General features: G+C 42.2%; 1 protein-coding gene across 1 annotated transcript; it reads left to right on the plus strand.

The window, feature by feature from the left end:
• The first annotated feature begins 2,945 nt into the window (after window positions 1–2,945).
• Window positions 2,946–11,921, plus strand: LOC115757955 (zinc finger protein 423 homolog). Its single transcript, XM_030698430.1, has 4 exons — window positions 2,946–3,039; window positions 5,659–6,128; window positions 8,322–8,464; window positions 8,933–11,921. The coding sequence occupies exons 1-4, from the start codon at window positions 2,946–2,948 to the stop codon at window positions 11,919–11,921; spliced, it is 3,696 nt and encodes a 1,231-aa protein (XP_030554290.1).
• The last annotated feature ends 2,600 nt before the right edge of the window (window positions 11,922–14,521 follow it).

A 14,521-nucleotide genomic window follows, 5' to 3' on the forward strand; every position in this document is an offset into this window, starting at 1 on the left:
AGCACAATATTTCACAAGCAATTCCAAGCTAGACAGCTCCTAACCTCAAACCAAAGACTCAAACGACAAACTCGCGCAAACGCAAACATAACATCAAAAACAACAACAACAACAGCTCAACACATAACCGCAATTAGCGCAGCTTTCGCTACAATTAAAATAAAAACAAATCCCGAAATCGACAACGCTGTCAATAAATACGGCGAACAGAAACCAACGGAGAAAAAAAGAGCAACAGCCAGAGAGTTGCCCAACGGCGGCAGAGTAAATAGGCGAGCGAGCAGCGCGCGTATATTGCTAGCTATCTCGCTCTCGGCAGCGACGCATGCGTTGGCAGCGCGTCGAACGAATGCCATTGGCTGGCAGGCGACCAATCGCAAATGCGAAGCGCAGCTAGTGAGCATATAAAAAACTGTATACAACAACAACAAAAGCTGCTAATGTGTAAAGTGATTTTTTAATTGCTTTAATAGTTTTTGTTTAAGTGAGCGGCAGGAGGGAAGGTGGGCGGCTGCCTAAGGGGGTGTGTGTGGGTCTGCTGTTGAGTGCTGCTGACAACCAGAAAAAAATGCAACAACAACAACAGCTTCGATGCCGCTGCACTTTTGGGGCTTTATTGTTGTTGTTGCTGCTGCTGCTGCTGATGCTGCATGCATAATTAATTTGGCTTTTAGTGGCATGCAGACTGCTGCATGACTGCAGCCTGTGGTGGCACAGGCTCTGCCGACTTTTTTGCAGCAGCTTTTGTCCTTGTTGCTGTCCTTTGTTGGCCACAATTTGCCATATTGACGGGCGACATTTGCCTTCTTTTAGCGCTAATGGCTTAAACGTGTTCGCTGCCTTGTTGGCCTTTTCAGCCATTTGAACGTTATTTTTGTGCGTTTTTAATCATTTTGTGTCAATTTTATTCAATTTTTGTTTGCCGCAGTCGCAGATTTATTGACAGCATTTGCGATGTGTTTATTCTATGTAGAAATAAATGTACTTACAAATGAACAGAATTGAAAGGCTACACGAGGGGGGAATATTACAGCAGCACTTGGCTAATGTATTGTGTCACTCACGAAGCTAAAAATAAATGTAAATTTCTTTTCTGTGTGCTAATCTGAAATTATGTGAAATCACAGCAAAGTATATAGAACATATATTCAATTTAAATAGTCTTTAACTACGCATATTTTCTGAATTGTTTTTGCCTTTACCACAAAATCTCTGATATATGTATGTGCTTGAAGAAGAGAAGCCCGTCTGTCTGCCAATTAATTTGCAAACTAGCTTAATCAGGGCTTGAAACTTGGCATGCATTCGACATTTTCTTGGAGTGTGCCAGATCGAATGCGTATACCCTACCCAGAACAAGGATTTTTTGTATTGTATTTTAAAAGTTAATTAAAAGAATGCGTTTAAGCAAAGCTCTTGGAGTATATGAGCAAAAACGTAATAACAAAGCAGCAAATATATCATGTGTCGCAGGTGAACCCTGTCCTAGGAAAGCTATAGACAGCACATCTTCGATTTGTTTGCAAGAGTATTCAATCTTCGGTACTTTTCAAGCATTGCTTTGCTTTTGTTTCATTATTAATTTGTTATTTTTCTTTGAATAACTAATGGGAAATCTTATTTAGCTTATTTCTGACAAATTACAGCTGAAAAAGGTTTGGGCTTAGGTCTTAAAGGTAAGCTCAAGAAGTCATCAACGGGCCTCAACTTATAAGTTATTTAGTAGTTCAACTTAAACACATTCAGCAAATCCTCTTAAAACAAAGCACGCTTTCAACTAAATAAAAAACCTTTTTTTGTCAAACTTTTTACCTGCCCAGAGCATGCACAAAGACCAACCCAAACGCAAATAGAAATCAAATGAAAAAAAAAAAAACAACTACAGTAAAAAGCAAAACTTTCCAAAAGCTTCACATCAACACCTGACATTTTGGCTAATTTGCATATTTCTTACCTTCTTCTTTTTTCACTTTGCACATAAATAAAATATATATGTAAAATGTACAGCCCCCGCCCCGACACAGCGCACAAATTAACAAAGTGTGTGCATGCCCCCACCCCAGTCCAGCCCGCTCCCACAAGCTAAACGAACGCCCAATGTGAGCGGCACCACAGGGGCTCCCATGCTCCGCCTTTTAACTGGCTGTACATAGGCAGCACACACACACGCAAACACATGCACATACAACATTTACGCTCTTGCTCTCTCTCAGTTTTTACTTGGGCTCGCTAGCTTGCTCACGCATGGCTGCGTTTCGGCTTCCGTTTGCGCGCGTGTGTGTGTGTGTGTGTGTGTGTGTATGTGTTTGTGTATGGGGCGCCATTTAATGCTTTGCTTTGTTGCTTCTCATTTGCTGGCAGCGCAGCAGCGACGCCGACGCCGCGCGCTTGGTGCGAGAATCCCAAAAGGCAGGCCACGCACCAACACATGCAGGCACACACACATACAGACACGCATGCGCTGGGCAACTGGTTCGCCAAGCGCTCGATTATTTGTTGTCGCTGTTGTTGTTGTTGTTGTTGTTGTTGTTGTTGTTGCTTTTATAGGCGTTGACGCCCGTTGCTTTGGCCGTGCGGCGACGACTGCGACGCAAGCGACAGCGACTTCTGCTTCGGGTTTCCTACGGCGCTTGGCTCTTGGCTCTGATTTAGTCACATTTTGGTGCTCGCGGCATTTGGACGTCCTCATTGTCGAGCCCACAACAACGCGCAACAACAACAACCACAACAATTGCGATCCTTTGGCGTCGTTTGGTGTCGCGTGTTAATTGAAAATTTAAATTAAAAAAAAAAAGTATAATAATTAAGGAATTGCTCAAATGCTGCTTAAAATTGCTGAGAAGCAGCTTTAAAGTTTAGTGACAAATGTTTAGTGCAAATTGTTTTGTTAATGCTATTAAATCAATTCGAATTGATTGATTGATCGATTGATTGCTGACAATGCCATGATGGCTTTAAAGATGTTGTATCGCGGTCCCAGTTCGCGTTTGGAGAATTTAATTGAAAAGATTCAAGCCACCAAGGAGATTACAAATAACGGTAATTAGTGCGAGATTTTAATTGAATTATTACTGCAAGAATTGTTGATGTATAAAAAGCCATATATATACACATATATATATGTTTGTATATATAAAAGTAGCCTAGGTTTGAGGGCTTCGATTAGGGAACTTTTTTAGTAATAGGTCACAAAATTATTGATAAATTTACATAAACAGTTCAAACACACTATTCTAGCATAATAAATATAAATAATGAATTAAAAAAAAAAAGAATTTAATTTAAAACAAGATCTAGAAAGAATAAACAATTGCTTTAACTAAGAAAATAATATTTGCCATATTTTTAAATATAGGTCAGTTTCTAATAGCTTGTGAGTTTTGAACAACACATTTTTTTTAAATCTTGAGAAGTAGTTACTAATAAAACGTTTTCAGAAGTCTTATAAAATTGTTTAGCACACCTTCCGATGGTAAGCACAGATCCCTGAGATCCACGAAATGAAAATGCAAGCGCCATTAACGTTATCTTAACTTAATAGAATTTGAATGTCACTCACCAGGGAGAATTTTTTCTTAAAAAAATATATTAATATTGAAATGGAATGCAGTGCACTTTTTTTAGGTAATGGTATCTGAAAGGTGAAAGACACAAATAAGTGTTATAAGAAATCATAATTAAGACCTTTAAGAAAGAAATCAAAAAGGCATTAGACAAGTACAATCAAAATAAATTGGTTATCTTCACTCTTTACTTTAACTAAAGAAGAGCTCCATGAGAATACGTTTAATTGAAAGTTCACAATAAATAACAATTAAACATATGTTATTGAGGCAATAATAATTATATATTAAAATATATAAAAATAATATTAATAATAAGTTAATGGTTTTCGATCTTTAAATATATGTATATTTGTACTATAATATAAAATTGTGCGCAATTATCCTAATGGAATATCCTTAAACTTCATCTTATATCAAAGATTTTCAGCTGCACTCAAAATAAGATTTGAATAGTTTTCAAATGAGCCAAAAATCTTGTTTGAACTCAATTTTTTGAGAATTTCTTTATAGCTACAATCTGTAGTCTGTAAATTGTAGGCAAATAATGTAACCGATCCCAGTCTATATATCCATAACATCTATATAATCGAATAACATTTATCCTTAGACTTCATCTAAATATAAAATATTTACAGCTGTATTTATTTATTTCAAAATCTCTTCAATTGGCTCAAAAAAAAACTTGTCTGATCTCGATTTTCGAGTATTTTCCCTAGACGTAATCTGTTCAACCCCTTTCTGACATCTTTGTTCATTTAACCCAATCAAATCTGAAGATTTTGAAATCTCTTTTAACTTTCTTTGACCCAAGTAAACTCTTCTAACTGAAGACAATTCTCAATTTACGCCTATGCTCGTATATCGCATACATGATAATTAATCTGATGCATTATTTTCATGTTTGCCCAATTAAGGGAAAAACAAGTTGAAAATGCAGTTTGAGGAGCGACACTTCAGATCAGAGTTCAAGCGACGGCAGCCAAAACAAAAAGATACATAGAGATGGCTAGTTAAAAGATGCAGATAGATATAGATATATACAGACGGATCAGGCACAATTAGCTTCAATTAAAGTTTTTCACAAAACGGAAAGTGAACCAAAAACCCGACGACACTTGGCGCGTGGTGATAGATGAGCGACCATATCGAAGTAGTTGTGTGCACTGAGAGAAATAGCTTGACGATTTGGGCGAAGAAAACAAGAAAGAAAACTAAAATGAAAAGAAAACTAGCTGTGACCTTTTACCAGGGGTATGCTGCCACAACTGAGGCTTAACGACGAAGTCATGAATAAGGTTCAAGAGGCAAAGTATCTGGCCGTTATCCTGGCTAAACAACTGACATATGGACTATAGAAAAGTCTCCAAAAAAAAAGCAAAATATATGAACAATTATAGAAGTGTCTCTAGAAAGGCTCTTGGGATAAAGAAAAACTGTAATTCATTAAAATGGTATGGACTTGGATAATTTGGGTAATTTGCAATAATCAAATGCAAAGAATTTTTAAGCAGAAAAAAGTGATAGAAGAAAGTAGTTTCAAGATACGTTTTCTGGCATTGGCTGCTTAATAAACAATATTATAATTTGGGCCTAAGCAAAGTGTGTAATATAGCTCTCCATTATGAAAGATCACAGCTATCAACATAATTAGCATCGGCTCTCTCAAGCAAAACATTTTTATGGTACTTCAAGCACTCGAAACAAACAAACAAGCTCAATTATTGTGCTCAGTGTATTATTGGAGTGACCCTCATTGCCCGATGCTAATGTGTGCGAGGCGTCAAGTGGCAGATCTTGTAATTAAAATGCTCTTAAGTACAAAAGCGCAATTAGTTTGCATGAAACAAACGTGCGGCTCATTTACAGAGGGAGGGGGGGCGTTGTATCACATGTGCCTGGGGTGGGAGGCAACACCAAACGTTGCATGTTAATTGAATTAAGTGTGGCGACCAATTCTGATAGACAGCGTTGATTTCCTGCTGTCTTAGTCACAGAGATGCCGCCAAGCTAATAAGGATGCAGTCGCTGCCCACACGAGATGAGCTTAATTACAAATACTGATGTTGCCCCCTGTTTCACTCTCCCATTACAGACATGTACAGCACGCACACCTCCTCCAGCTACTCGCCGAGCATCTCGGACGGCACATTGACGCCCAATTCGCAGCAGCATCAGCCACAATTGGCGACAGCTGCCGCGGCACACACATTGGAAGCCCCCAGCGGCGAGGAGTCTAAGGCGAATGGCGAAGCTGTTGCCGCACAATCGGAGCTGGAGCAGCAGGAACAGGAGGCAGCCAGACCCAAGCGACCTGCACATTTGCATCATCATCATCATCATCATTATCATCATCAGCAGGCGCTGAAAATTGCGAACAAGCTGCGTAAAATCAATAAGGATGCCAAACTGGCAGCTGGTGGCACAGGACCAGGACACGGAACAGCCGCCAAGTTTGATAAGTTGACAGGCGAGGGCATTAAAAGTCGAGGCGACGGCTCCTATCAGTGTCAGTTCTGTGATAAATCATTTCCGCGTCTCGGCTACTTGAAGCATCACGTGCAGGTGAGTTCCGAGCCACGCTCAAATGACATGGCCCTTAACCCCTCGCAACTCCACAAAGCTCAACAGGGTGACAAGGCTCCGCGAAAGGGGTTAATTACTCGCTCGACGTTGTCTAAGACGCTTACGTCTTGGCATGGCTAGGTGGTTGGGTGGTTGCTGCTGCTCTGGTTCACTGGGTGGGTGCTTTGGGTGGTGTGGTCGCAGAAATTGGGACACAACAATGTTTGGTGTCAATCTTGGGAGGCCACATTAAATTATCAAATGTCAGGCAGTAAAAGACAATTTCTAAATTGCCATCGATTGTTCAAGCTCAAAATTTAACTGGATTACAGGAGGTGAAAATAGAAAAGTGAAAATAACAGCAAAACGGTTGGGAATTATATTAGAATAATAAATGCAATAATAATAATATTAGAAGAACATAAATTGTAGCAGAAAATTAATTGGGATTCGAAAGAAAATACTGACAAATGCAAAGACATCTTCTTACACGGAAGAACTCTAGCAAGAACCATTTAAAGTTTGAACAATTTTGGATCGGTTTAAATCCTAGTCTTAGGGGCAGACTATTAAAGTTCTTCTATAAAACTCCAGCCCCACTTCTGATTGACAAAAGTGTACTTAGTATAGTGTATCAAAGCATATATATCATATATCTTAAAGATATAACAAATAATCTATGAATGAGAGTTTCCTCTAGGAATATGAAACAGCATAAAGTTAGAAAGTAATCGATAGGAAAGAACTCAAAGCTGTGCCTAAAAGCAAATGGTTTCTCGTCCAGATATGTTTCGTACACAATTATTTAAATTTTGTTTAATTTATGTATGGGAATAGCCGCACCTGCTTGACAAAAATAACTAACGTAATGTTTTAGGATTTATTCCAGAGTGAATTTTGATATTCATAGATTTTTTGCAACAACTTATAAATGTTGAATACCTTTCAGATCTGTGATATATATGCTCCGATTTCATACTGTCAGACAATTAATCGCACTCGTGCAAGAATTTTTATTAGCCTAAAAGCTACTCCAAAAATATTTCTACATATGAGATGCATATCAAAAGGCCTTTTTAGATATCAGAACAAAATTCTTGGCGGCCGGCAAACTGGCTTCAAAGTAAAAGTTTCGGTAGCATTTCAAACAAAGTCCGAAAAAAATACACGTAATACTCGATGGGTTCACCCACTTGAAGACATGCCTCATCCTGCTGTGATTCGAGTTGTTGTTGTTGCTGTTGCTGTTGTTGTTGTTGTTGGCGGGGTAACAACGCCCATGACATCAGCAACTTGTTAGCCCAATTGCAACTGTGTTTAGGACAACTGCAGATCGTTTATCGCGACGCGCCGGATTCTAACATACAGGCGCTGCCTTTGATCCTAGGCGGGTTACTCGGCTTTTCGGGCCATTCTCGCACGTTCCTAGCAGAAGCAGTGAGGAGGGGGAGGGGGGCATATATATGGAAATATGGGTATATGGTGATGAGGTTGATGATGTTGATGATTGGCGCGACAGTTTAAAAAACCATAACCGACACGAGAATTTGAGCGAGGCGAACGGTGCTAACTTGGCTAACTTGGTTAACTTGGCTCATATTGTGCAATAAGCCAGCTCGAGCTGGGGGGCTGCATACAAATGGGCTAATTTTTGCGTTTTTTTTTTTTTGCCACACTTCAAAGCGAATCCACCGCAGCTCGGCCCGGGCCGACCGCCAAAGAACCCAAAAAGCAAACCGGTTGCGGGTGTGTGTGTGGAGTAATCCCCCCCTCTTGTCCCACGCCCCAGCAAATTGTGGCGTTTGCGTTGCGCATTTAGATGAAGAGACGCAAGCGAAACACCTACGTTTACCACCCAACTCCCTCGCTCCCCTGCGCCTGCTATGCAGATTCAGAATCAGTTTCAGACAAAACAAAGAAAAAGAACTGAAAAAAAAATTGAGATTTAGTCAACTGCAGCAATAAATTCAAGACAGGAATCGCCAAGTCAAGAACTTGACGACACGACAGCTTCTAAGAATTTCAAATAGGTTAGTCAGCCTCTGGCTCAGCCTCAGGCTCTGGCTCAGACTCGGCGAACCTCGGCACCAGATATCAAAGCTCAGATTGCAGCCGAAACACTTGTTGAACTCTGCGCATAATAAAGTCGCTCTCACTAATCTCCCTCTCTTCTCTCTCCCTCTCTCTTTCTAGAGTCATGCCGAGCATTTGCCTTTCAAGTGCGAATATTGCGCCAAGCTCTTCAAGCACAAACGTTCCCGAGATCGTCATAAGAAGCTCCATACCAACGAGAGGAACTACAAGTGTCCGCATTGCGAGGCTGCTTTCTCGAGAAGGTAAGTGTTAAGGCTCGAGTTGATAAGAAAATAAAAATTGCTGATACAAGAAAAGTCTTCCTTGGTAAAGACTCGGGGAGTTTGAGAAAAAAGCAATATATATATATATATATATATATACTTTAACTATTGAGATACTACTAAATTAGATAAGTAATAAGTAAAAAGAGGTAGCTGATGGTCAGGAACACTCTACCTCAGAGAAGATGATAAAGATCATCAGGGAATGGAGGTTAACGAAATAAGATAAGACTCAAAAATGGCTTGATTGAAAAAGGATATACTGAAAACGAATTTATTCACAAATTGAGCAGTAGATGAAATAGGACGAGGAATCAAGCAAGACCTAGGAATCAAGCAGAACCAACATAAAGAACCAACTTCTTAAGCTTACCAATGCCCAAATCTAAAATCTTTTCTCCCTCTCTCTCTCTCTCTCTCTCTATTTCTATCATTCCCTTTCTGCAGCGATCATTTGAAGATTCACATGAAAACGCACGACATCCAGAAGCCCTTCCAATGCAGCATGTGCAATCGTGGCTACAACACGGCCGCCGCTTTGACCTCGCACATGCAGAAGCACAAGAAGAATGCCGCCATCCTGGCAGCTGGCGGCAATCCCAATGCCCTCAACTATAGCCCCAGATCGACGGGGTCCGCTTCCATTTCGAGCAATGGCAGCCTGCACAAGCGTCGCTATGCGCTGGCCCTCGCCTCCGACAGCAGTCCCAGTCGCTTGGACTTTCCCAAACGCTCTCGGGCGCATGTCCCGACCACGCCCACGCCGACACCGCTGCTGCGCTGCAGCTACTGCCCGAAGGTGACGGAATTCAGCAGCCTGGAGCAGCTGAATGCGCATCTGCAGAGCGCACACGAGCAGCGAGAGACGCGCAGCTCGACCGCCACGGCAGGCGGGGAGGCTGGAGAGGCTGTGCAGGCGAATGGCTTCCAGTTGAGCTGCGAATACTGCACGATGAAATTTGCGAATATCGCTGCGCTGTTTCAGCACATGCGGGCCACACACTTGGATAGGCTGAGCAGTCCAAACTCCTATTACGAGCACTTCAATCGCCTGGCCACGGCGGGCACATTTAGTCCCAGGCTGGCGCTGGAGCTGCCCAAGATCAAGCAGGACCTGGCCAGTCCACAGCCGCAAGCTGTCGAAAAGCCGGAACAGGAGCTGCCCACAGATCTAAGCAGCAATAAGCGTCGCCCGTTGACGCCGCCGGGCGTCTTCTTTTGTAATCAATGCAATGCCGGCTTGCCGGACTTCGAGAGTTTCCGGAATCATCTGAAGACGCACATAGCCGAGGGCATGCAGCTGATCTGTCCACACTGCGGCCTGAGCTTGCCCGAGCAGAGCGAATACGAACGGCACGTGGTTGCCCATTTCTTGATCAGCAGCTCCGAGTTCAACTGCAGCGCCAGCTGCGGAAAATCCTATGCCAAGGCCGAGGAGCTGCAGCAGCATTTGCTCAGCGAGCACGTGCTCACGATGCTCAAGTGCGCCCTCTGCTCGGAGCTGTGCGAGAATCGGATGTCCATGCAACTGCATCTCGCCTGCGCGCACAGCCAGGAGTCGAAGTTGTTGCGCTGCAGCGCCTGCCTGGAGCTATTTCGCAGCGACACGGACTTCCATGTGCATGTCAAGACGCGCCATCAGCTGGATCGTGGATCGGCAAATGGTGCTGCCGCGGCCGCTGCCGCTGCTGCGGCTGCCGTCTCCGCGCCCGCCAATCCGCTGCAGTGCATGTTCTGTCGCGCCGTTTGCGCCTCGGAGCTGGAAATGCATTTCCATTTGGCTGCGCATGCGCGACAATTCCGCTGTCCCAGCTGCCCGGAAACATTCCATGTGGAATTTCTGCTCGATCGCCACATGCAGAGCCAGCATGGCGGAGGCGTCAAGGATAAGGAGCCCGGCTCCAATATGGGCAGCCTCTATGTAAATGCGCTGCTGCCGCCCCTGGCAGCTGCTGCCGCTGCCGCCGCCGTGGCGACCAACAACAACAACAACAACAACAGCAACCTGCACATCGACTACAATGTGGCCTTCAAGGGCCTGTTCGGCGGCACGCCCAGCCCAGCGCAGGCGAACAGCAAATTCTATAGTCCACTGCAGGTGGACACCAGCGCGCTGAAGCCACAGCAAACGCCGCATCCGGCTCTAATGTACGGCCTGAGCCAGCGCTATCTGATGGAAATGTATGCGGCCAAGGCCACATCGCCGGCAGCCAGTGCACCCGAGCTGCCGGCTGCCAGCAGCCAAGCAACAGCCACAGCGTCCAGCGCAGGCGGGAGTAGCAGCTACAGCTGCGGCATGTGCGAGCGGCAGGATTTGCGCAGCGAAGCGGAGCTGCATTCGCATCGCAAGCTGGCGCATAATCTCAAGACGGGCGTCAGCCTGAGATGCGCCTATTGCTCCGGCAATTACAAGTCGCGCGCCGAGCTGGAGCAGCACATGAAGAGCTGTCACAATTCGAGCGGCAAACACAAGTGTCTCATCTGCGACGAGATATTTCCCTCGCCCGCCATACTCGCCGAGCACAAGCTGCAGCACAGCAAGGTGGGCCAGTCCGGAAAGTGCGCCCACTGTGGCCAGCAGCTGGAGCATGTGGCCGCCTTTCGGGCACATCTCGGTGAGCATGGCAATGACGGGCACCTGCCCATGGCCTGCATCTGTTGCCGGCAGACATTGCACTCGGAATTCGAGCTCAGCTTGCATGCCAAATTCCACACCAAATCGCCGGGCAGCGGCAGTCTGCAAGAGCCGGTCTGTGCTCTGTGCCTGGAACCATTGCCGGGTGCAGCGGGTGAGACGGCCAAGCTGTGCGAGAAATGCTGTCGCAAGCATAATCTCAATGGCAAGCGCAAGGAGTCAACGGCGGCGGCTCCTCCTCCGCCCCCTGCTGCTCCCCCTGCCACGGCAAGCACAGCCTATCTGGAGAATCGCTGTAATCTGTGCAAAATGATACTGCCGCACGCCCAGAAACTGCAGGAGCATCTCGTCGAGCACACCTTTGCAGGCACCGAGCAGCGCGGCTTCAATTGCTACATCTGCTCCGCGGTCTTCACGGCGCCCGCTGGCCTCTTGACCCACATAGCCGAGCATGGCGCGCGACCCTATGACTGCAATCTGTGTCCGGAGAAATTTTACTTTCGCGCCGAACTCGAGCATCATCAGCGCGCTCACGAGCTGCGACCGCCACCACCAACAGCAGGAGCTGCGCGTGGAGCACAGCCCAAACAGGAGACGCACAGCTCCACGACCAGCTCACCCCAGGCGCCCAGTCCCAGTCATGTCAAGCAGGAGCTGTACGAGTCGGAAACGGCCAACTCGCCCAATGCTGAGCAGCCCCATCAGGAGGAGGAGGAATATATCGAAGTGGAACAAGTTCCGCAAGAGACGCTGCGCTCCGGCGAGCTGCTCAGCACCGAGCGCTCCAGCAGCAGCGCCTGAGCCGGACTCCAAGTATTAAGCACCTAATTAATCTATCTTTGACACAAGACACAAGAAAAGACGTAAAACTATTTAACAGCATCTTAAATCTCTAGCGTCCTTGAGGTTAAGAATATATGTAGAAGCATTATATAGAAAAAGTTCAATATTAGTGGCATTCCCGCTTCAAAAAAAAGTATCCCTTTTATAGCTTATATAAAAGACTGTTTCCCCATTTCAACACAGAATGCTCAAATACTTTCTTTCCAATTTTGAAGTTGAATTTGACTAAATAAGTAATTATTCAGCATTCAAATTCGTATTGACATTCACTGGAACTTTGTATTATGCCTCCCTGAAAATCCCTTAAATATTTTAATTTAAAAAAGATTTCCTCTCAAAAATCTCTTACAAATTTTTTTATATTAAACGAAGAATGATAGGCTAATTTTGATAATCGAAAATAATGTATCTAGAGAAGTTATTAAAAATAAAGAAATTATTTAAAATAAAAAAATAACAACTTTTTTTCAACAAAAATTCCCTAGAAAGTTTATTGTCTATTAACAATATGATCCTTTCCTTCATTTTTTAATGTACAAAAATATTGTAGGGAAGTTTTAGAGAAAGTTGTTCTTCAAGTTCCCTAGATAAGTTTTTTTCCATTTTCGATGATCCTTTTCTTTTAATTTAAGTTTAAAGTTATTTTCTCTTATAAAAAAAATACATAATTTTAGTTGAGTTAATATATATTTATTTATTATATTAAACTACTTTTTATTATTTAAAGTCTAGATTGTCTAAAACCTAGGTTCATGTTAAATAAATAAAGTCTTGCCACTTTAATATAATTATATATTAATGCCCCAGTTTTGTATGTTTTAAAGAAACAGCTTAATATTAAAATAATATATATATATATATATATATATATATATATATATATATATATATATATATATATAAATATATATATATATATATATATATTTAAATAGAACCATGTTTAACACATAAAAATAAAAACTATGCCTAGCTAAGTAATATCATAAATATTATAATATTTAAAAAAAAAAAACACATACGCCTAGTGTAGTTTTCTTAACAAAAAACAAAAACAAAAAAAGAAGGAATATAAAATGTTTTATGTGTGATAGTTTTCAAAGATAAATACAATGCATTTTCTACTTCTATATGATATGATAACTAGTTTGTATATTACAATAGCTCACAATGTTCAGTTTATGTTATAGCTAAAGGCGCAATGCGTTCCCTTCAATATTTATATAGTGTATACCCAGATTTATATATGTACATTTTATGATTTCGCATAATCAACGTATGGTAACTAAAATTATGATCTATGTCTTACATAAGCACCAAGCATTTTTAATGTGTAGCATATAAAAAAAATAAACAAAAGAAAAGGAAACCAGACACTTCAAAATATCTAGAGTACATAAAATAAAATACAAGTTGAAACCAAAAATAAAAAAAAACATATATATATATGTATATATATATATATAACAAAAACCTCGCGTAATTTCTTTTATGGGTTTACTTAGAAGTTTCGCCTGTAAATCTGATAAGATTTTTTTATGGAAGCTGACGACATGCGTCTGCGTCAGGCGCTTCAACAATTTTATGGCGAATATTTTGTGTGGCTTTTTGATACCCTGTAAACAAAAGACGACTGGGCATGACATATGATGCATTTTAGGAAATTTAGATAACATGCAGAAATAAACGTACACAAAAATGTATGAAGAAAATGTATCCTTTTATAGGTTAGTCCTTGAGATCTATGGAATAGTGGAAAAAACTAACTTCTGGACATCTATGTACCAATTTTCATATCTTCAGCTCGTATAGTCTCTGGGAACAATGGGGTCCGTCTAGTCCTATCGTACTCAGAGATTATGAGAGCTAGAGCTATGAATATTGGTATAAACATGCTTATCAGCATTGGGAAATACTGGATATCTACTAGTCGAGCAAATTTATAGTTCTCAACGCTCTGCAAGCTAGCAACTGCAAGTGTATTGTCCCAAAATAGAGTGCATATTATTGTAACAAGCTGAAGAAACCCGTAAGCATGGACATATAATTGATACCAAAGAACTCGGGGACTATAAAAGCGAGAGTTACAAAAATTGGAATGCAGGCACTTATAGGGAATATATTTCTTTTAAAATGGTCAGGCTCTATGGCACACTTTACATTTACCAGTTTTTGCTAAAAGTATATATATAGTTAAGTTTGCTACTAACGTGTCTAACATGCTTTTTATGCAAACTAGTTAAAGTTTTGCAAATTCAGTGAACAGGGTATCTAGCTAGTCACCCAAGAGTTTGTTAACATTCCTGGCTGTTTATTTCTGGTGGTTTTCGGCGACCGCGACACGTAACGACCATAAAAAAGGTGCGCGCGAGGGTAACGCGTTTTGGGATTTCTTGTCGTATATACATTTTTTGTTTGTTTTTTTTTTCGAGGCGACTCAACAAATTGGCGCTGGGTGATGCCTATCTGTAAGACCGGTGGCAATTATGCCTGACAAAAAGATAAGAAAAGCTGCTGCTGCTGCTTCTGTCGCGACTGCTGTTGCGGCTGCTTCCTAG

The sequence above is a fragment of the Drosophila novamexicana genome, unplaced genomic scaffold, assembly GCF_003285875.2.
Source record: "Drosophila novamexicana strain 15010-1031.04,08,12 unplaced genomic scaffold, DnovRS2.1 tig00000121-arrow-pilon, whole genome shotgun sequence".
Classification (NCBI taxonomy): Eukaryota; Metazoa; Arthropoda; class Insecta; order Diptera; family Drosophilidae; genus Drosophila; species Drosophila novamexicana.